Source organism: Nerophis ophidion, linkage group LG10 (assembly GCF_033978795.1).
Source record: "Nerophis ophidion isolate RoL-2023_Sa linkage group LG10, RoL_Noph_v1.0, whole genome shotgun sequence".
In the NCBI taxonomy this organism is placed as follows: Eukaryota; Metazoa; Chordata; class Actinopteri; order Syngnathiformes; family Syngnathidae; genus Nerophis; species Nerophis ophidion.
Window position 1 is genome coordinate 9,797,362 of NC_084620.1, and position 25,125 is coordinate 9,822,486.

The following is a 25,125-nucleotide window of genomic DNA, read 5'->3' on the forward strand; positions in this document are numbered from 1 at the left end:
TAATTTGAACTGAACCTAGATGCTGCATTAGGAACACTTTGGGAACCAGCAGAGCAACAAACATAAATAAAGGGTGCAAAGCGGCGACTTCTTCCTCCATTCAAAGTCAAACCAGGCAAAGACTTTTCGAGGGCTTGTCAACATCTCCTGTTAATTTCCTCCCACACGCTTATCGATTGTTTTTTCCCTCCTTGTTCTTCCCTTGGCTCTTCTGGCCAATCCATAAAATAAATAAAGCTATGCTGATAGAGCGCAAAGAGAAGAGCTGTTTACTCAAAAGGGTGGTGATTTCAAGGTTGATTGGATGCAACACAACTATCTCAAAAACGACTTATAAGCGACAAACGCGTCCTTTGTGTTATTGATGATAAAAAGTGGCGACGTGCGAGTCTTATGTGTGTGAACTATTACTCTTCACTCTGTTAACCATCTGTGCTGAATGAATACTCGGATCATTTACCAGATTGTTGTTCATTTTCAGCCTCGCATGACAAAGCTACACACATTTGGTCCTGAATTGAAAGGGCCGTACTTGATCACACAATTGTCTTTACACAAAACAGTACTTTTAGTGCTACGTTTTGTTCTTAGTCTGTCCTATTCAGCCACATTGGTAAACAATATTGTTGATCTGCTGTACGGATTTTGTTTACAAAGAAAAGGTACAGGATACTTCTCCTATTGCTTTATGTGTGCTTAGCTTTATTAAATGTTGGACATGTTTGGTATTTGGGGCAGCAGGAGAGGATAGAAGAAAGCTGAAAGGGGGAACTGTGCGGACAAGACAGACAAAACACAACAACATCAGCAGATACAGTATCTACAAATATTATATAGGAAGCAGTGCCTTGGTTGACAAGACTCTGCAGCATCGCGTGGACATCGGGGGCGGTGCCTCTGGATTGGCAGACCGGGGTGGTGGTTCCTCTCTTTAAGAAGGGGGACCGGAGGGTGTGTTCCAACTATCGTGGGATCACACTCCTCAGCCTTCCTGGTAAGGTTTATTCAGGTGTACTGGAGAGGAGGCTACGTCGGATAGTCGAACCTCGGATTCAGGAGGAACAGTGTGGTTTTCGTCCTGGTCGTGGAACTGTGGACCAGCTCTATACTCTCGGCAGGGTTCTTGAGGGTGCATGGGAGTTTACCCAACCAGTCTACATGTGCTTTGTGGACTTGGAGAAGGCATTCGACCGTGTCCCTCGGGAAGTCCTGTGGGGAGTGCTCAGAGAGTATGGGGTACCGGACTGTCTTATTGTGGCAGTCCGCTCCCTGTATGATCAGTGCCAGAGCTTGGTCCGCATTGCCGGCAGTAAGTCGAACACATTTCCAGTGAGGGTTGGACTCCGCCAAGGCTGTCCTTTGTCACCGATTCTGTTCATAACTTTTATGGACAGAATATCTAGGCGCAGTCAAGGCGTTGAGGGGTTCCGGTTTGGTAACCGCAGGATTAGGTCTCTGCTTTTTGCAGATGATGTGGTCCTGATGGCTTCATCTGACCGGGATCTTCAGCTCTCACTGGATCGGTTCGCAGCCGAGTGTGAAGCGACCGGAATGAGAATCAGCACCTCCAAGTCCGAGTCCATGGTTCTCGCCCGGAAAAGGGTGGAGTGCCATCTCCGGGTTGGGGAGGAGACCCTGCCCCAAGTGGAGGAGTTCAAGTACCTAGGAGTCTTGTTCACGAGTGAGGGAAGAGTGGATCGTGAGATCGACAGGCGGATCGGTGCGGCGTCTTCAGTAATGCGGACGTTGTACCGATCCGTTGTGGTGAAGAAGGAGCTGAGCCGGAAGGCAAAGCTCTCAATTTACCGGTCGATCAACGTTCCCATCCTCACCTATGGTCATGAGCTTTGGGTCATGACCGAAAGGATAAGATCACGGTTACAAGCGGCCGAAATGAGTTTCCTCCGCCGTGTGGCGGGGCTCTCCTTTAGAGATAGGGTGAGAAGCTCTGCCATCCGGGAGGGACTCAAAGTAAAGCCGCTGCTCCTTCACATCGAGAGGAGCCAGATGAGGTGGTTCGGGCATCTGGTCAGGATGCCACCCGAACGCCTCCCTAGGGAGTTGTTTAGGGCACGTCCAACCGGTAGGAGGCCACGGGGAAGACCCAGGACACGTTGGGAAGACTATGTCTCCTGGCTGGCCTGGGAACGCCTCGGGATCCCCCGGGAAGAGCTAGACGAAGTGGCTGGGGAGAGGGAAGTCTGGGTTTCCCTGCTTAGGCTGCTGCCCCCGCGACCCGACCTCGGATAAGCGGAAGATGATGGATGGATGGATACCAGTATTCATAACAAATTAGTGAAATAAACTAATAACAAATTAATTATAAAGTTCTGACAGTGATAATTTAGCTCGGTTGGTAGAGTGGCCGTGCGAGCAACTTGAGGGTTGCAGGTTCGATTCCCGCTTCCGCCATCCTAGGGGCTTCACGGTGGAAGAGGGGTTAGTGCGTCTGCCTCACAATTTGAAGGTCCTGCAGTCCTGGGTTCAAATCCAGGCTCGGGATCTTTCTGTGTGGAGTTTGCATGTTCTCCCCGTGACTGCGTGGGTTCCCTCCGGGTACTCCGGCTTCCTCCCACCTCCAAAGACATGCACCTGGGGATAGGTTGATTGGCAACACTAAATTGGCCCTAGTGTGTGAATGTGAGTGTGAGTGTTGTCTGTCTGTCTGTGTTGGCCCTGCGATGAGGTGGCGACTTGTCCAGGGTGTACCCCGCCTTCCGCCCGATTGTAGCTGAGATAGGCGCCAGTGCCCCCCGCAACCCCGAAAGGGAATAAGCGGTAGAAAATTGTGAATTATATTTATATAGCGCTTTTCTCTAGTGACTCAAAGCGCTTTACATAGTGAAACCCAATATCTAAGTTACATTTAAACCAGTGTGGGTGGCACTGGAAGCAGGTGGGTAAAGTGTCTTGCCCAAGGACACAACGGCAGTGACTAGGATGGCGGAAGCGGGAATCGAACCTGCAACCCTCAAGTTGCTGACACGGCCACTCTACCAACCGAGCTATGCCGCCTCCAAAAAACTCTTCTTTTCTCTTCTTTTTCCTCAAAAGATTGGATCAAAGGATGACTCTCAATAGATCGCAACGTGGGTTTTTTGCTCTGCTACTTATAAAACCCCGACCCAGAATCAGGTCGTCTGCAGGTCATTTAGCGCTGGTCAGTGGACACCTGCATTTTTGCGTTAGACTCACATTTGGGGCCTGGGGGCACTGTCTCCACCCCCGGGCCCCCCTACGCTGGATGGATGACAGTGATAATTACTGCACAAAATGATAAAAATAATTATATTATTTATAACAGTGGTTCTTAACCTGGGTTCAATCGAACCCTAGAGGTTCGGTAAGTCGGCCTCAGGGGTTCTGCGGAGCCTCCGCCCCTGAGGTCAAGACATACCCAACTCATTGTGTAAATAAAAACTTCTCCCTATCGGCGTATTATGGACACCCCCAAACAATTGTCCTTCTAATTTTCCATCTGATTTGCAGGTGTGTCATTTTTTTCCGAGTTCATGCACTGTGTTTGTGTTGTTCTTTGAACAAGGTGATGCTCATGCACGGTTCATTTTGTGCACCAGTAAAAAAAAAACACAACTTTATGTTGAATTGAAAAAAAAACTTTTATTTTTTTATTAAAGAAGGGTTCGGGGAAGGCGCATATGAAACTGATGGGGTTCGGTACCTCCAACAAGGTTAAGAACCACTAATTTATAACAAAATGTTAACAAATAGTAATACATTAAAATAAGGCTGAATAGGGCGATGTGTGGCTGAAAACTGTGTCACTATATAAGTGTTTTACATTGGTCAATATCGATAATAATTTATACTTTAATAGCCTGAAAAAACAAGGATCAGGAGAAAAGTACATCAAATATAAAGTTTTTAATTTAAAATGTAACCGTCCTATCTGATTACAAGAACAACTTTGCTATCTTCCATTGGTTTTAAATGCAGAGAAAACAAAGTGTATGTTCTTTACCACATCAAAAACTATAAGATCAGCACTGTGTGAAAAGATTTTAACGAGAAATGGGCAACAAATGATGTTGGTATCTTCTTTTGAATATTTGGGATTTTTAATTGATGACCACTTGAGTTTTAAGGAGCACATTCAGTGTGTTTTAAAAAACTGACACTTTTACTGGGATTTTATTATAGAAACAAGTTTTGCTTTTCTTTTACTGTGAAACAGAAATTGGTGGAAACAACCTTTTTACCTGTTATTGACTATGGAGATGTGTTGTACATGAATGCTACCAAGAATCCAAATATTTTAAAAGTGTATTTCCGTAAGAGCCATATGATATTTTTTTCAACACTGAACACAACTAAATGCGTGCATTTTTAAGTAAGACCAACATTTCTAGAGTATAACAAGTCTCTTATTTGTAGTAACAATGGTATTCTGAAGCTAACTGTGGAGGGGGCGTGGCCTGCGGCCTGCAGCGAAGCGGGGTGTTGCCAGGACCGGCCTCGAAATCAGCGACAGGTGCATAAATGGCCCACCTGGGCCAGCCCGGTGTAACAGGTGTGAGTGCATGTGCCTCACAATACGAAGGTCCTGAGTTTTCCTTGGTTCAATCCCGGGCTCGGGATCTTTTTGTGTGGAGTTTGCATGTTCTCCCCGTGACTGTGTGGGTTCCCTCCGGGTACTTCGAATTCCTCCCACCGCCAAAAACATGCACCTGGGGATAGGTTGATTGGCAACACTAAATTGGCCCTAGTGTGTGAATGTTGTCTGTCTATCTGTGTTGGCCCTGTCATGAGGTGCCGACTTGTCCAGGGTGTAGAACGCCTTCCGCCCGAATGCAGCTGAGATAGGCTTCAGCAACCCCCCGCGACCCCAAACAGGACAAGCGGTAGAAAATGGATGGATGGTATTACTGCTTCCAAAGCACATCATTTCACAGTAACGTTCACTTCAGTGGAATTCAAGATCCTGTTTGCAGCCCCTAAACATTCACTCACTGTCATTTTGTTGTTTTTTTCACAGAAAAAAGCAAAACCTCTGTCATTGTCACTGATGTGTTGAAATTGAAGTTTACTTTTTCGATATCATATCTGGTGCTTGCTTCATAAAAAAAGTAATTTTTAGAGGAGGAAGGGAAGGTGTACAGTAAGGTAAAAAACACACCTTGACTGAGATATATTTACCAACTTTTTATTTTTATTTTGTAAGAGTTTTTGACTTCTACCTCTTAAATATGCCTGGATCTGTTGCCAGATAGTACCTTTTTTCTTCCAAGTAATCTAAGTTGTGGTTGGATTACAAAACACAAAACTAAATATAAATATATAAAACAAAATTAAATGTTCCCTTGATTTAAATGATTTTGAATGAAATATGTTGAATTTTGCAAATAGGGATGACTTAGCTCGGTTGGTAGAGTGGCCGTGCCAGCAACTTGAGGGTTGCAGGTTCCCGCTCCGCCGTCCTAGTCACTGCCATTGTGTCCTTGGGCAAGACACTTTACCCACCTGCTCCCAGTGCCACCCACACTGGTTTAAATGTAACATAGATATTGGGTTTCACAATGTAAAGCGCTTTGAGTCACTAGAGAAAAGCGCTATATAAATATAATTCACTTCACTTCACATCTAATCACCTGTCGCTCTGTTTAAAAGCAGCAGCCAGGAGAAGAGACAGGGTTGGGGCTGGAGCCAGAGCGTGAGCGAGAACAAAAGCGAAAAAGACAATTGCTGGAAAGCAACTGAGAGACTTATTGAAAAATAAAAAATATTGTAACCCTGAAACAGGCTCTCAAGTTGGTCTGAAGAACCCCTAGGACGGTAAGCCCTAAATTAACCAATAATAAATAAATCCCTTCTTACCCTTAATGCAACTTCTTGAACAAGTGCGGTAGAAAAAGGATGGAGGGATTCAAATGCATGAGCATGTTTTATTTTTTGAACAATATGTTCAACACTTTGATTACAAGTGAAATTATTCATTACTTATCGTGTTAAGTTATGTCAGCTCAGATTTATCCGAGAGCCAGAGGCAGTCATCAAAAGAGCCACATCTGGCTCGCGAGCCATAGGTTCCCTACCCCTGCTATACTCAATGGTTAACTGGACATTTTTATGTGCTCGACGCCTCAATCATTGGTATGTTTTCATCTACAAAACCATTCTTTGTATCACTCCATCGTATCTATCGTGTCTTTTAACAAAAAAACAAGGAAGTCACAATCTGCGTTTAATGAATGTTCTTCAATTTGTCGTCCCCAAAGTAAGAACTGAACTGGGCAAGAAAGCATTTAGGTTTTCAGCACCGAAGGCTTGGAATAAAATACAATCGAATATTCAACTTCAAACCATTGTTACATTAAATGAGTTTAAAGCTTCTGTGAAAGGATTGCAGTCTACCTTGTCCGTATGCACATGTGTCATATGAGCAAGTTTTAATGTTGTAAATGTGATGTTTTATGTGTTGTTTACTGTTTTTATTGTAACCTTGGAAAAGAGCTATTTGATCTCAATGGGATTATTACCTGGTTAAATAAAGGCTAAATAAAAATAAATAAATTACAATCCACTCAGGTATTTAGGCAGAAAGGAAATGTCAACACAACCATGGAAACACTAAATGTAAACCATCCCATTCATCCATACATTTTCTACCGCGTATTCCCTTTGGGGTCGCGGGCACTAAATGTAAACCAAATTGTACGATCACATTGAAGACTAAACAATAACCTCTTAAAATGAATGTGCAAAAAATAAGGAATATGTGAGTAATACCTAATTAGGTGTAACAAAATAGTGCAAAGTGTTAAAATGTAAACAGAGAAAAAAAAGGTGAAAAACAATTTTCTGCGGGTTTAGTGAAGTGAAGTGAATCTTATTTATATAGCGCTTTTCTCTGGTGACTCAAAGCGCTTTGCATAGTGAAACCCAATATCTAAGTTGCATTTAAACCAGTGTGGGTGGCACTGGGAGCAGGTGGGTAAAGTGTCTTGCCCAAGGACACAACAGCACTAACTACGATGGCGGAAGCGGGAATTGAACCCGGAACCCTCAAGTTGCTGGCACGGCCACTCTACCAACCGAGCCATGCCGCCCCTGTGCTCTAGCGGGTGAGTGCAGCTAAGGTGGTTTGGTATTACATCCATCCATCCATCATCTTCCGCTTATCCGAGGTCGGGTCGCGGGGGCAACAGCCTAAGCAGGGAAACCCAGACTTCCCTCTCCCCAGCCACTTTGTCTAGCTCTTCCCGGGGGATCCCGAGGCGTTCCCAGGCCAGCCGGGAGACATAGTCTTCCCAACGTGTCCTGGGTCTTCCCCGTGGCCTCCTACTGGTTGGACGTGCCCTAAACACCTCCCTAGGGAGGCGTTCGGGTGGCATCCTGACCAGATGCCCGAACCACCTCATCTGGAGCCAGATGAGGTGGTATTACAAGCACCTTGCATAATTTACAGACCACATTGGTCTGACTACGGTTGGTTTTTAAAAAATCGAAAAAAAATTGCTTTACTGTAGAGGTGATTTTTTTTTGTTGGATCCACAATTTATTTGTTCTTGCAGCGCCTTTTAATAGTTTCTCTTCTCTCCCCATGAAAAGAATCAACTGCCAGACAACAAGATGCATGGTACAAGACAGTTGATACTGTTCACTGATTGGTTGTTAGCGTGTCATTATTTAGTGATCCCTTGCTGCCTTGCTCGGTTACCAGCGAGTGATGGCCTTTGTTCATGCAACCAACCTTGCTTTGGAACTTACGGTTTCTTCTGACAAAGGAACAAACATATACATACAGTATTTATATAAAACACTTTATATAAACACTTTTTTTATTGCTGTATCGATTACATGTCTATCAAGATACATATTTTGCTATAGTTTTATCGGCCAGCCCTAATTTAAAGGCCTACTGAAACCCACTACTACCCACCACGCAGTCTGATAGTTTATATATCAATGATGAAATATTAACATTGCAACACATGCCAATACGGCCTTTTTAGTTTACTAAATTGCAATTTTAAATTTCCCGGGAGTTTCGTCTTGAAAACGTCATGTAATGATGACGTGTACGCAAAACGTCACAGGTTTTTAGGAAGTGTGAGCGCTACACACACACACAGCTAAAAGTCGTCTGCTTTAACCGCATAATTATACAGTATTTTGGACACCTGTGTTGCTGAATCTTTTGCAATTTGTTCAATTAATTTTGGAGATGTCGAAGTAGAAAGATGGAGTTGGGAATCTTTAGCCTTTAGCCACACAAACACACGGTGATTCCTTGTTTAAAATTCCTGGAGGTGAAACTTTACTATGGATCACAGCGCGGTCAAGCAAACATGAATCACGACGGAATGTCAACCAGCAGGTTTCGGTGAGAAAATTGTGGTTAAAAAGTCACTTCTTACCGGAGAAACGCTGAGCTTATGCTGTCTATAGCTGCCGTCGACTCCCCTGAGACATTGGCGTCAAGACACCCGTGGAGACACCCCTCCGACTATGGATTCTGTTAAACTCACTAAAACACTAGCAACACAATAGAAATATAAGGGATTTCCCAGAATTATCCTAGTAAATGTGTCTAAAAACATCGGAATCCGTCCCAAGGCAATCGCGTTTTTTTTTTAAACTTTTTTTTTTATTCTAGTCCGTCGCTATCAATATCCTCAAACACGAATCTTTCATCCTCGCTCAAATTAATGGGGAAATTGTCGTTTTCTTGGTCCGAATAGCACTTTTTGTTGGAGGCTCCCATTAAAATCAATGTGAATATGTGAGGAGCCATCAACATGTGACGTCATCGTCTGGGACTTCTGGTAGAGGCAGGGCTTTTCTCTAAGCACCGTAAGTTGCGAACTTTATTGTGGATGTTCTCTACTAAATCCTTTCAGCAAAAATATGGCAATATCGCAAAATGATCAAGTATGACACATAGAATGGACCTGCTATCCCCGTTTAAATAAGAAAATCTCATTTCAGTAGGCCTTTAACTCCCTATTACCACCTGGTATTTTGCATTGGCGGCGTTTAATTCATTTTAAGCTGTCTTTTCGACCTGAGGATACTTGCACCTGGGCTGTGATGTGAGAGAGAGAGAGAGTGTGTGTGTGTGCGTCTGCATGTGTGCGTGCGAGTGTCTTTGTCACCTGCTGCAGAAGAGAGGTACAGTTGAGAGAAGGGAACAAGGTCAAGAAGTGACGGGGGCATCGGGATGGAACCGAGCATTACGCCTCCAAGTTTCTGTCACTATCACACGCACACACACACACGCACACGCACACGCACATGCACATGCACACGCACACACACACAAACACATTAGACCAGGGGTCACCAACCTTTTTTAAAGCAAGAGCTACTTCTTGGGTACTGATTAATGCGAAGGGCTACCAGTTTGATACACACTTAAATAAATTGCCAGAACTAGCCAATGTGCTCAATTTTCCCTTAATAAATGAATCTATATATATATTAAAAAAAAAGGGTGGGGGTATTTCTGTCTGTCATTCCGTCGTACATTTTTTTCCTTTTACATAAGGTTTTTTGTTGTTAATAAATGATGAAAAAAAAAACACTTAATTGAATGGTTTAAAAGAGGAGAAAAGAGGGAAAAAAATGAAAATTTAATTTTGAAACATAGTTTATCTTCAATTTCGAATCTTTAAAATTCAAAATTCAACCAAAAAAAAATGAAGAAAAAAAACTAGCTAATTCGAATCTTTTTGAAAAAATTAAAACATGAAAATATGGAACATCATTAGTAATTTTTCCTGATTTAGATTAATTTTAGAATTTTGATGACATGTTTTAAATAGGTTAAAATCCAATCTGCACTTTGTTAGAATACATAACAAATTGGACCAAGCTATATTTCTAACAAAGACAAATCATTATTTCTTCTAGATTTACCAGAACAAATTTTTTAAAATAAATTCAAAAGACTTTGAAATAAGATTTAAATTTGATTCTACAGATTTTTACTAGATTTGCCAGAATATTTTTTGGGGAATTTTAATCATAAGTTTGAAGAAATATTTCACAAATATTCTTCGTCGAAAAAACAGAAGCTAAAATGAAGAATTTAAATTAAAATGTATTTATTATTCTTTACAAATTAAAAAATACTTGAACATTGATTCAAATTGTCAGGAAAGAAGAGGAAATAATTTAAAAGGTAAAAAGGTACATGTGTTTAAAAATCCTAAAATCATTTTTAAGGTTGTAATTTTTCTCTAAAATTGTCTTTCTGAAAGTTATAAGAAGCAAAGTAAAAAAATAAATGAATTTATTTAAACAAGTGAAGACCAAGTCTTTAAACTATTTTCTTGGATTTTCAAATTCTATTTGAGTTTTGTCTCTTAAAATTAAAAATATCAAGCAAAGTGAGACCAGCTTGCTAGTAAATAAATAAAATGTAAAAAAAATAGAGGCAGCTCACTGGTAAGTGCTGCTATTTGAGCTATTTTTAGAACAGGCCAGCGGGCGACTCATCAGGTCCTTACGGGCTACCTGGTGCCCGCGGGCACTGCATTGGTGACCCCTGCATTAGACTATAAAGAAGCAGTTTAAGAATATAATCCAACATTGTGTAAACATTTGGTGCATAAAAGGATATTTAATTATCTTGAAGATGCTTTCAATAACGGAGGTCAGGCGGTGTGTAAATAAACAATGTAGTGGCCGTATTGTCTTTCAGAGGCGTCCAGGTTGGATCAATAGTGTGCTGTTTTCCTACATTATCTCTAAACTGTCATTTCTTGCACTGATGAGAGGCTGCATGGCCCACGGGTGTGAGCTTGCACGCCACAATGTGTGTCCACAGAGGGGTCACGGCCAGTGGGCCAGGTAATGACTCTCCCACGGGGCGTCCCCATGTGTGTCCATGTGGACCAGCGCTCTTAATGATGCTCCGTGTGCATGTGGAAGTGTGACATTTGGTCATTTCTCCTGCACTGTTTAACTAAAACTGTGTAAAGGTGTTCCATACAGAACAGTAGCGACACATGGAGGATTTTAAATCATACATAGGGGAACTTGATAGACCCGCAGACGTCTGGACCGGAGCTTTGCAAGAATCTAATAGCTTTCATTCCGCAGCCTGCTTGACCTTCTCCGTGCTCCACATTAGATATGCATTACACCAAAGTCTCACCAGACACGGCTCATACTGTACGTCTGCACCCCACCTGCAAACATATGGACACTCCACTGCGGAGAGCTCGGAAATGGCGACAGCTTGCAGCATTTTTATTGAGTGGATTTTTATGTTTATTTCCTGTTGTATTCAGTTATGCGTGTTATGTATATTATCAATCAATCAATCAATGTTTACTTATATAGCCCTAAATCACTAGTGTCTCAAAGGGCTGCACAAACCACCACGACATCCTCGGTAGGCCCACATAAGGGCAAGGAAAACTCACACCCAGTGGGACATTGGTGACAATAATGACCCAGTGGGACGTCGGTGACAATGATGACTATGAGAACCTTAGAGAGGAGGAAAGCAATGGATGTCGAGCGGGTCTAACATGATACTGTGAAAGTTCAATCCACAATGGATACAACACAGTCGCGGGAGTCCAGTCCAAAGAGGATCCAAGACACAGCAGCGAGAGTCCCGTTCACAGCGGAGCCAGCAGGAAACCATCCCAAGCGTAGGCGGACCAGCAGCGCAGAGATGTCCCCAGCCGATACACAGGCGAGCAGTACATGGCCACCGGATCGGACCGGACCCCCTCCACACGGGAGAGTGGGACATAGAAGAAAAAGAAAAGAAACGGCAGATCAACTGGTCTAAAAAGGGAGTCTATTTAAAGGCTAGAGTATACAAATGAGTTTTAAGGTGAGACTTAAATGCTTCTACTGAGGTGGCATCGCGAACTGTTACCGGGAGGGTATTCCAGAGTACTGGAGCCCGAACGGAAAATGCTCTATAGCCCGCAGACTTTTTTTGGGCTTTGGGAATCACTAATAAGCCGGAATCCTTTGAACGCAGATTTCTTGCCGGGACATATGGTACAATACAATCGGCAAGATAAGATGGAGCTAGACCGTGTAGTATTTTATACGTAAGTAGTAAAACCTTAAAGTCACATCTTAAGTGCACAGGAAGCCAGTGCAGGTGAGCCAGTACAGGCGTAATGTGATCAAACTTTCTTGTTCTTGTCAAAAGTCTAGCAGCCGCATTTTGTACCAACTGTAATCTTTTAATGCTAGACATGGGGAGACCCGAAAATAATACGTTACAGTAGTCGAGGCGAGACGTAACAAACGCATGGATAATGATCTCAGCGTCTTTAGTGGACAGAATGGAGCGAATTTTAGCGATGTTACGGAGATGAAAGAAGGCCGTTTTAGTAACGCTTTTAATGTGTGCCTCAAAGGAGAGAGTTGGGTCGAAGATAATACCCAGATTCTTTACCGTGTCGCCTTGTTTAATTGTTTGGTTGTCAAATGTTAGAGTTGTATTATTAAATAGAGTTCGGTGTCTAGCAGGACCGATAATCAGCATTTCCGTTTTTTTGGCGTTGAGTTGCAAAAAGTTAGCGGACATCCATTGTTTAATTTCATTAAGACACGCCTCCAGCTGACTACAATCCGGCGTGTTGGTCAGCTTTAGGGGCATGTAGAGTTGGGTGTCATCAGCATAACAGTGAAAGCTAACACCGTATTTGCGTATGATGTCACCTAGCGGCAGCATGTAGATGCTGAAGAGTGCAGGGCCAAGGACCGAACCCTGGGGAACTCCACACGTTACCTTAACGTAGTCCGAGGTCACATTGTTATGGGAGACACACTGCATCCTATCAGTAAGATAAGAGTTAAACCAAGACAGGGCTAAGTCTGACATACCAATTCGTGTTTTGATACGTTCTAATAAAATATTATGATCGACGGTATCGAAAGCAGCGCTAAGATCGAGGAGCAGCAACATAGATGACGCATCAGAATCCATCGTTAGCAATAGATCATTAGTCATTTTTGCGAGGGCTGTCTCCGTCGAGTGATTTGCCCTGAAACCGGATTGAAAGGTTTCACATAGATTGTTAGACGCTAAGTGTTCATTTAACTGCTCCGCAACAATTTTTTCAAGGATTTTTGAAATAAAGGGAAGGTGAGACACCGGTCGGTAATTTACCATGAGGTCAGGATCGAGGTTAGGTCTTTTAAGAAGAGGATGAATAACCGCTTTTTTGAATGCTAGGGGAACAGTGCCCGAGGAGAGTGATAAGTTTATAATATTTAGCACTGATGGACCTAATAATACAAAGAGTTCCTTGATCAGTTTCCCAGGAAGAGGGTCAAGTAAACATGTTGTCTGTTTTATTCCCTTAACACGTTGTAACAATTCCTCTAATGTTATTTCCTCAAAACGAGAGAAACTATTTTGGAGGGCAGTGTCCGCCGTATATGCAATCGTGTCATTGTTAATAGAACCCCGTTGTAGCTGGGACGCATTGTCTTTAATCTCCTTTCTAATGACTTCAATTTTCTTACTAAAGAATTGCATAAAGTCATCAGCTGAGTGGGTTAAGCTACTGGAAGGAGTCCCTTGTTGGGTTAGCGATGCTACCGTACTAAACAAAAATTTAGGATCGTTTTTATTACGGTGGATGAGATTTGAGTAATATTTAGCTTTAGCTAAGGTAAGCATGCGTTTATAAGTTATTAAACCATCACTCCATGCTTGATGGTGCACCTCAAGTTTAGTCGTGCGCCATTTGCGTTCCAGCTTTCTGCATAATAATTTCTGAGCTCTAGTTTCTTCTGTAAACCACGGGGTGCGCTTTTTTGGAGCCTTTTTTAACTTTAGCGGTGCTATGTTATCAATGGTTTCGCGCAGGGCGTCGTTAAAGTTGTTAGTGAGGTTATCAATAGAGCCCACATACTTTGGGAATGGTGCCATTACCAAGGGCAGTAGGTCCGCAAGAGTTGTCGTTGTGGCTGTATTAATGTTGCGGCTGCTATAGCAGTTATTATTATTATTAGTTTGACGAACATGCGTCTGAACCTCGAATTTTATAAGGTAATGATCGGACAATACTTTAGTATACGGGAGTATCGTAACTTTGGAAACGGTGATGCCCCTGACAAGCACTAGGTCTATCGTATTACCGTTGCGATGCGTGGGTTCATTTATTATTTGTGTGAGACCACAGCTATCAATTACAGTCTGGAGCGCTACGCACGGTGGGTCCGATGGGGTATTCATATGGATATTAAAGTCCCCCATTATGATTATATTATCGGCGTGTGTCACTAGATCAGCAACGAACTCTGAGAATTCATTAATAAAGTCCGAATAGGGCCCTGGGGGGCGGTAGATAACAGCCAGGTGTAGAGGCAGCGGTGTGACAGACCTCATAGTAAGCACCTCAAACGATTTATATTTATTATTTATGTTAGGACTAAGGTTAAAGTTTTCGTTGTATATTAGTGCGACCCCCCCACCCCTTTTGAGCGGACGGGCAATATGCGCATGTGTAAAGTTAGGAGGACATGCCTCATTTAGCGCAAAAAAGTCGTTTGGTTTAAGCCAGGTTTCGCTGAGACCGATGACGTTAAGATTGTTGTCTCTGATAATATCATTAACTAACAACGTTTTGGGAGACAATGATCTTATGTTTAAAAAACCTATATTATAGGTAGTGGGCTGTTTTAGGGAGTTTTTGATCAAATTATCCGTAGTAGCAATATTAATAATGTTGTGTTTATTATGCCCAGTGCATTTAGTATAGTTACGACCATATCTAGGAATTGATACGACAGGAATTTTCCGATTGTTTGATTGTTGCTTTGATAAACTGCACGCATCATGGTTAGCCACCTCAGTAACGGGGATTTTCCGATTGTTTGTTTGTTGCTTTGATAAACTGCACGCATCATAGTTAGCCACCTCAGTAGAACACATGTCCAACTCTGAAACACTCAAAGCAGAAACAACTTGTTCTAATTTAACAGACTCCTTACCCAGACCAGTAGTCGCGCATTTTCCATCTAAATCCGTCTTCGGGATGGAGGAAAGTGGTGTTCTGTGGGGATTAGCCTTCTGCTTTGTTTTTAGCCCCGCTCGGCATCCGCGTTTCCGATCACACCGCTGGCGTCTGCTCCGTAGACGGCCCCCGCTGCTACTAGACTCCCCTGCTTCACAGGCCGCTGGATGTAGCCGCCGATGTAATCCCATGCTAGTTAGCAAGTCTAGCACGCAAGTGTCTATCGGTCCAAAACGGCCCGATGTGTCCACATCCAGAAGTGTCTGGCGGTCGTACGTGATCACGGAGTGACCACGATGTGAGCCAGCCATAAAGTTTGTGGAATTGTCCGGTATTTCTGCCAAATGTTCCATCTTTAGCAGCAGCTCCTCGAGAGCGCAGCCCGTCCGGGCGCCGCCATCTTGTACTTTTCATATTAACTCATACTTGTGCAAGGAACAATATTTTTTACACTTAAACGAAATAGATATCGCACTGTTACGCAGAGAAACTATGTTTTTGTTTGTTTGTTTTCACCAAATGAAGAAAACACACCAGATTTATCATTCAAAAAATAGAAGATAATAAATAAATGATAAATGGGTTGTACTTGTATAGCGCTTTTCTACCTTCAAGGTACTCAAAGCGCTTTGACACTACTTCCACATTTACCCATAAAGATAAGAAAAATAACACTAAAGAGATCCTATGTTAAATAATCAATTGTAATGAAATGAATTAGTATTTTATAAATCTTGCAATCTTTATATGAACAATTTTACTTTATAACATATGGAAAAACATGTATGTATTTATACTGTCATATTTGTACTCCCAAAAGTTATAACATACCTGTCTGTGTCAATTGTAACTACTGATGTATAATTAGATAAAATATAATAAAACTAACTGTAATCTTTTAAATAGGGGTGTCCCGATTTTTTCATTTTCGATAGGATCCCGATCTTAGGGCCTTGATAATTAAATTTAAAGTACCAATGATTGTCACACACATACTGCACTAGATGTGGTGAAATTATTCTCTGCATTTGACCCATCACCCCCTGGGAGGTGAGGGGAGCAGTGGGCAGCAGCGGTGCCACGCCCGGGAATCATTTATGGTGGTTTAACACCCAATTCCAACCCCTTGATGCTGAGTGCCAAGCAGGGAGGTGATGGGTCCCATTTTTATAGTCTTTGGTATGACTCGGCCGGGATTTGAACTCGCGACCTACCGATATCAGGGCGGACACTAACCATTAGGCCACTGAGTAGTATAATTGGCCGATACGCAAAGCTTTAATAGTGCAATATGATATCACAGGAAATCTCATGTTCTGTACTTGTATTATTTTGAAGTGTGGAATGTTAGAAAAGGTTTGATCAAGTCAAATTATTCAAACAGAGAACAATGGTAGACATGAAAAACACTGACCTAATTATTTATGTTTTTGGTATGTACTTATGCTGTCTTTATAGGGACTAAAATTGTTTATATTTTCCACATTTACTAAGTTTCAATAATAATTCATGACATTCAGATCCTTATGCAGTAAGTTCAATGATGTGGACACGTTTGTGACTGGACACTTTAAAATACGCTTCTGCCTTGGAGATTTTGTATGTATAAGTAAAATGCAAATATGGTTATTTGATGCTTGTTCATTTTAACAAATGTGCTGTTTTAGACTGCAATATGTTCAATGGAGGACGCTTGTTACCTATGTATGGCTTGTGTGCTACTGTGTGCTTAGCTGTTTTGTAGCTGCTAGCTCCTAGTAGCCGATAGCCTACCATGTTTACCTTTTGTAAATGACTCGACTAAAATAGAAAAAGAGAGCAACCTTCTGAGGTTATTGGAGGACATTTAGATGCTAACTGGCTGTCCAGCTTTGCACACGTAAACACGCTGCACGCACATATCACAGTCTTGTTTTTTTGTTTTTTTTTATGATATTGGACCGATATTTGACCCATAGTTTATTATAACTATTAGAAATAGGAAAAAATATATTGTATTAAGAATAAAACTGCAAAAAAGAGGATCTGTATCCAAGAAGATATAACAGTTGACCTGCTTGTGTAAATTGAAACTCCTCAGAAACACAATTATGATTGAATCAATTATAATACAAAATATATCATTTAAATATATATCAATACATATATCAACATATATATATATATATATATATATATATATATATATATACAGTATATATATATATATGTGAAGTGAATGATATTTACATAGCGCTTTTCTCTAGTGACTCAAAGCGCTTTTACATAGTGAAACCCAATATCTAAGTGACATTTAAAGCAGTGTGGGTGGCACTGGGAGCAGCTGGGTAAAGTGTCTTGCCCAAGGACACAACGGCAGTGACTAGGATGACGAAAGCGAGAATCGAACCTGCAACCCTCAAGTTGCTGGCACGGCCGCTCTACCAACCAAGCTATGCCGCCCCGGCATATATCATATATATGCATATATATATGATGGATATATATATATATATATATATATATATATATATATATATATATATATATATATATATATATATTATATATATATATATATTATATATATATATATATATATTATATATATATATATATATATAATTAGTGGTGTGGGAAAAAATCAATCGCAATTCTTACGTTGTGCGATTCAGAATTGATTCTCATTTAAAAAAAATCTATTTATTTATTTTTTTATCAATCCAACAAAAGAATACACAGCAATACTATAACAATTAATTCCAATTCCAAAACCAAACCTGACCCAGCAACACTCAGAACTGCAATAAACAGAGCGATTGAAAGGAGACACAAACACAACCAAAAGTAGTGAAACAAAAATGAACATTATCAACAACAGTATCAATATTAGTTATATTTTCAACATAGCAGTGAATAAAATCCCTTATTGACATTATCATTAGACATTTATAAAAATAAAAAATAAAGAACAATAGTGTCAGAGTGGCTTACACTTGCATCGCATCTCATAAGCTTGACAACACACAGTGTCCAATGTTTTCACAAAGATAAAAGAAGTCATCTTTTTGGTTCGTTTAATGGTTAAAACAAATTTACATTATTGCAATCAGTTAAAACATTGTCCTTTTACAATTACAAAAGCGTTGTACAAAAACTACTACTCTGCTAGCATGTCAGCAGACTGGGGTAGATCCTGCTGAAATCCTATGTATTGAATGAATACAGAATCCTTTTGAATGGGGGAAAAAAATTGTTTTCGAATCGAGAATCGTGTTGAATTGAAAAAAACAAAACAAAAAAAAGATTTTGAATCGAATCGTGACCCAAGAATCGTGGGACACCTAATGATTCACAGGCCTAATATATATATATATATATATATATATATATATATATATATATATATATATATATATATATATATACAAACATACATGTATTTATATGCGTATATATATTTAATTATTTATTTAAATGATGAGAAACAAAAAAAAAGGAACTTAACGTATTTGTCTTCCAAAGAGGATACAATGACCGGCTCGTCTAAATTACTAAATGTTACTAATATATATTCCATCCATCCATCCATCCATTTTCTACCGCTTATTCCCTTTCGGGATCGCGGGGGTCACTGGCGCCTATCTCAGCTACAATCGGGCGGAAGGCAGGGTACACCCTGGACAAGTCGCCACCTCATCGCAGGGCCAACACAGATAGACAGACAACATTCACACTCACATTCACACACTAGGGCCAATTTAGTGTTGCCAATCAACCTATCTCCAGGTGCATGTCTTTGGAAGTGGGAGGAAGCCGGAGTACCCGGAAAGGACCCACGCAGTCACGGGGAGAACATGCAGACTCCACACAGAAACATCCCGAGCCTGGATTTGAACCCAGGACTGCAGGAACTTCGTATTGTGATGCAGACGCACTAACCCCTCTTCCACCGTGAAGCCTAATATATATTCATGACATTAATTGTTTATAATCAGGCAAATTAGAACTATAATTTCATTAAAAGAAGAAAAAAAATTGTAAAATAACATTCAGGTGTACTTCAGTGAGCAAAAGGTGCTCACCGTTGCCCCCAAAGGAAAAAAGTGGCATTGCAAAATAAGCCTACTTTGATATCTAAATGTGTTGTTTATCCTGATTGGCGACGTTTTATTGGGTGTGTGGACCACCATGGACCAACATATCCGGAACATGATAGTCAATTAAATCATGAAAGAAAGACTTGATGATGAATAAATGAAATGGAGTGGATATTACCCACCCAATATATCATGTGATCATCATCAGTGGCCATTGCACGGTCTTCTCTCTAATTGCGTCACCTTATCAAAAGGCCCCGAGTGAGACAGAGTGCAGATTAGTCTCCATTCAGGGCCAATCTAATCCTTTTTACATCGCCCTCTGTTTTAATGTGTCAGCGCCATGCGCCCGTCAGTCACAATATTCAGGCCGTGCAACCAAAACATCTTAAAGAAACGGTTACCTATTTCATGCCCAATGCCACAGGTGTTGTATTTATAACATTATTTTCTTCATGTATAGTTCTGGTTGAAAAATAGTATGCATTTGACGTGAAGCTCTAGATATGTTGAGCTGGAGCCACACCAAGCCATGGAACTATCCCTAAGGGCTGTTCACTTCTTTAAAATAAAATATTCAAAATGTGTTGGCCCTTCTCAGGAAAGTTGTATTTTTGTACAATAATCCTTAACTATCCATCCATCCATCCATTTCTACCGCTTATTCCCTTTGGGGTCGTGGGGGGCGCTGGCATTCCTATACTAAAGGTGATTCATTTAAGTATAAGGACTGAATCTCACAACCCCTCAGTGAGTGTATGGCACACTTACTCCCTGTATCGACGCTGTACTGACATTGTGATGGTCATCTGTCATTTTCAAGACTAAAAAAGTCAATACATTTGAACTACAAATAAAATGAATAATTTGTTTGTTAGGGCTTCACGGTGGCAGAGGGGTTAGTGCGTCTGCCTCACAATACGAAGGTCCTGCAGTCCTGGGTTCAAATCCAGCCTCGGGATCTTCCTGTGTGGAGTTTGCATGTTCTCCCCGTGAATGCGTGGGTTCCCTCCGGGTACTCCGGCTTCCTCCCACTTCCAAAGACATGCACCTGGGGATAGGTTGATTGGCAACACTAAATTGGCCCTAGTGTGTGAATGTGAGTGTGAATGTTGTCTGTCTATCTGTGTTGGCCCTGTGATGAGGTGGCGACTTGTCCAGGGTGTACCCCGCTTTCCGCCCGATTGTAGCTGAGATAGGCGCCAGCGCCCTCCGCGATCCCAAAAGGGAATAAGCGGTAGAAAATGGATGGATGGAATTTGTTTGTTAGTTGTTTTTTTTAATTCAGTTCCTCATTAGCTGCTGCAATAGTAGTAGTTTTTCTCCATGGGTCCAAAATATTGATAAAACAAAACGATTTGATACATGTACAACATTAAAGGCCTACTGAAACCCACTACTACCGACCATGCAGTTTGATAGTTTATATATCAATGATGAAATATTAACATTGCAACACATTTAGTTTACTAAATTGCAATCTTAAATTTCCCGCGGAGTTTCTTGTTGAAAACGTCTCTGAATGATGACGCTTGCGCGTGACGTCACGGACTGTCAGGAAATATTAGCGGCTAAAAGTATTCTGGACATCTGTGTTGCTGAATCTTTTGCAATTTGTTCAATTAATAATGGAGAAGTCAAAGTAGAAAGATGGAGTTGGGAAGCTTTAGCCTTTAGCCACACAAACACACGGTGATTCCTTGTTTAAAATTCCCGGAGGTGAAGCTTTACTATGGATCAGAGCGGTCAAGCGAACATGGTTCCCGACCACTTGTCAACCGGCAAGTTTCGTTGAGAAAATTGTGTTAAAAAGTCGCCTCTTACCGGAGATCTGTGGAGTTTGCGCCGTCCTTGTATCTGCCGTGACTTCCCTCAGACACTGGCCTCAAGACACCCGTGGGCACACCCTTCCGACTATCAGGTACTATTTAATCTCACTAAAACTCTAGCAACACAATAGAAAGATAAGGGATTTCCCAGAATTATCCTAGTAAATGTGTCTAAAAACATCTGAATCCGTTCCAATGCAATCGGCTTTTTATTTTTTTATTTTTTTTCTAGTCCTTTGCTATCAATATCATCATCCACGAATCTTTCATCCTCGCTCAAATTAATGGGGAAATTGTCGTTTTCTCGGTCCGAATAGCTCTTGCTGCTGGAGGCTCCCATTATAAACAATGTGAGGACGTGAGGAGCCCTCACCCTTGTGATGTCATCATCTGCGACTTCCGGTAAAGGCAAGGCTTTTTTATCAGGACCAAAAGTTGCGAACTTTATTGTCGATGTTCTCTACTAAATCCTTTCAGCAAAAATATGGCAATATCGCGAAATGATCAAGTATGACACATAGAATGGACCTGCTATCCCCCGTTTAAATAAGAAAATCTAATTTCAGTAGGCCTTTAAGGCATTACACACATACAGTATCGGCAATGCACACGACGATAACACCAAAATAAAATTAAAACAACTCCCAATTAGTTACATGAAATCGTAGTGCTAATGTAGGATTACACAAAAGCCAAAAGAGTACAATTTTTCGCAGAAAAGTCATAGCCCGAGCAAAAAAAGTACAAATTATTCACATGCAATCAAATTACGAAACTAAAATCCACCTAGAGAAAAATAAAATGATACTGTAAATGAGCGTGTAACAGAATTGAGCGAAAAACCTAAGAACATCACTCCTAAAGCGTGAACTTGAATTATATTGTCGTAGATTTTTTAATTTGTTAAACATATAGTTGGGCTAAGAATGGACAAACCGTATTTTTCGGAGTATAAGTCGCTCCGGAGTATAAATCGCACCTGCCGAAAATGCAAGATAAAGAAGGAAAAAAAACATATATTTAGTTTAGTTTATTAAGGATCCCCATTAGTCTACACCGCAGTGGAGACTATTCTTGCTGGGGTCCAGGCAAAAAACATCACACAACCACAGAACAAACGATTAAAATGCAGTACAACATGATCCAATAATAAATTGTCATAATACAAAAATAGCAACAACAAAGAACCAAAAAATACTAATAAATGTTGTTACATAATAATTTTTTATACCAAAGATAAAAATAGCAATATAAAAATAGATATACTGTATACATTTTTGCATAAATAAAACAAAGAACTATCAGAAATATAAGTCGCATTGGAGTATAAGTCGCATTTTTTGGGGACATTTATCTGATAAAACCCAACACCAAGAATAGACATTTGAAAGGCAATTTAAAATAAATAAAGAATAGTGAACAACAGGCTGAATAAGTGCACGTTATATGACGCATAAATAACCAACTGAGAAGGTGCCTGGTATGTTAACGTAACATATTATGGTGAGAGTCATTCTAATAACTATAACATATAGAACATGCTATACGTTTACCAAACAATCTGTCACTCCTAATTGCTAAATCTGATGAAATCTTATACGTCTAGTCTCTTACATGAATGAGCTATATAATATTATTTAATATTTTACGGTAATATGTTAATAATTTCACACTTAAGTCACAAACTATGAAAAAAAACTGCGACTTTTAGTCCGAAAAATACGGTACTCTATATGTAAAAAAAATGTGTAGGATTTAGATCATCGTATTTTGTGGTGAAGTCTAATTTTAGGAAGCAGGGACCGGCAACAAATTATATTTAAATATTTTTTTTTAATAGTATATTTATTAAATACGCAATATTTGACCAGAGTTCATTTTTATATATTTTATTCCTCGGGCCGCAAATGCCAGCAATTTCTGTGTAACATTTTTGTTACTGTAAGTTGTGTTGTTTGTTAGCGACCACAGAATAAAATAGCATTCGACCACTCGGAGTGGAATATAATCACTAGTGTTGCTAGTGATCACCTAGGCTCCCCTTGGCCCCCCGGGACCTGCTCCACTTCCCCATACAGACCGGCCATTGTGGACTTGGGGGTCCATTCACAGTCACTAGCAGGAAATATGAGCAATGCCTCTAACTAACCGCAGGTTGGGTTTCTTCTGGTGAATAACTCTCCTGTTGTTTGCTGTGCCTTCTCCGCAGGTGCACACGGAAGGAGAAATGCGAGCGTTCGACGGAGCCTCGCCGCTTTGCGTCTGACATCAAGCAGTGTGTGCGACTGAGCGTGCACCCCAACAACATTTCCGTGTCCCTGTTCAGTGTGACGGTGAGCTAACACGCGTTGTTGACATGTCTTGGCGAGCAACGGGATGAACTGGCGCTTGGACAATGTCATTATTGGGCTCGATATTCTGATTAGTGGCCAAGAACAACAACGCATCTCTGATCCCGGCTGTGCAAATGTCCACCGAATCAATCATTAACAGCATGTGTTTTGGCAGGCATCGCATTTCAGCAAACGTTTTATCGTATCTTGTCAACAGACAATACTATAGTAATGAATGTCATTTAGAATAGTCAGTGTGCAGCTTGTGTAGCAGTATAGCCACCATTGACTGAAAATGAGTCAGTATCTAAATATCCATCCATCCATTTCCTACCGCTTATTCCCTTTGGGGTCACGGGGGGCGCTGGTGCCTATCTCATCTACAATCAGGCGGAAGGCGGCGTACACCCTGGACAAGTCGCCACCTCATCGCAGGGCCAACACAGTTAAACAGACAACATTCACACACTAGGGCCAATTAAGTGTTGCCAATCAACTTATCCTTAGGTGCATGTCTTTGGAAGTGGGAGGAAGCCGGAGTACCTTGAGGGAACCCACGCACTCAATCAATCAATCAATGTTTACTTATATAGCCCTAAATCACTAGTGTCTCAAAGGGCTGCACAAACCACTAAGACATCCTCGGTAGGCCCACATAAGGGCAAAGAAAACTCACACCCAGTGGGACATCGGTGACAATAATGACCCAGTGGGACGTCGGTGACAATGATGACTATGAGAACCTTGGAGAGGAGGAAAGCAATGGATGTCGAGCGGGTCTAACATGATACTGTGAAAGTTCAATCCATAATGGATCCAACACAGTCGCGAGAGTCCAGTCCAAAGCGGATCCAACACAGCAGCGAGAGTCCCGTTCATAGCGGAGCCAGCAGGAAACCATCCCAAGCGGATGCGGATCAGCAGCGCAGAGATGTCCCCAGCCGATACACTGGCAAGCAGTACATGGCCACCGGATCGGACCGGACCCCCTCCACAAGGGAGAGTGGGACATAGAAGAAAAAGAAAAGAAACGGCAGATCAACTGGTCTAAAAAGGGAGTCTATTTAAAGGCTAGAGTATACAAATGAGTTTTAAGGTGAGACTTAAATGCTTCTACTGAGGTGGCATCTCGAACTGTTACCGGGAGGGCATTCCAGAGTACTGGAGCCCGAACGGAAAATGCTCTATAGCCCGCAGACTTTTTTTGGGCTTTGGGAATCACTAATAAGTCGGAGTCCTTTGAACGCAGATTTCTTGCCGGGACATATGGTACAATACAATCGGCAAGATAGGATGGAGCTAGACCGTGTAGTATTTTATACGTAAGTAGTAAAACCTTAAAGTCACATCTTAAGTGCACAGGAAGCCAGTGCAGGTGAGCCAGTACAGGCGTAATGTGATCAAACTTTCTTGTTCTTGTCAAAAGTCTAGCAGCCGCATTTTGTACCAACTGTAATCTTTTAATGCTAGACCCGAAAATAATACGTTACAGTAATCGAGACGAGACGTAACAAACACTCACGGGTAGGACATGCAAACTCCACACAGAAAGATCCCGAGCTCGGGATTGAACCCCAGACTACTCCAGGACCTTCATATTGTGAGGCAGACGCACTAACTCCTCTGCCACCGATATCTGGCACCAAATGAGTTATAGTATAATTGAAGTCAAGCATGGTGGTGCTAGCATCATGGTCTGGGGTTGCTCGAGAGCTGCAGGTTATTAAGGGGAAACATTATCATCTAAACATCAGGCAACACCTTGTACATCTCACAGTGTCCTTGGTGTGAATATTATATGTAAGGGCATTTTCTTTCTTGCACCGTCTTGAGCGTCTTGGGCATGGCATTGAGCAGAGACGCATGAGCTCTAACTAACATTCTTCCTTCGCCCCCATGATGCACTCCTCTAACTTCA

The 25,125-nt window shown here is 41.3% G+C and overlaps 1 protein-coding gene across 1 annotated transcript in view; it reads left to right on the plus strand.

Moving 5' to 3' along the window:
- Window positions 1-25,125, plus strand: part of plxna4 (plexin A4) — a 506,120-nt gene that overhangs the window by 382,819 nt on the left and 98,176 nt on the right. The window contains exon 6 of the mRNA XM_061912247.1: window positions 23,084-23,207. Coding sequence (XP_061768231.1) covers window positions 23,084-23,207 — 124 coding nt within the window. The remainder of the gene's footprint in view (window positions 1-23,083; window positions 23,208-25,125) is intronic.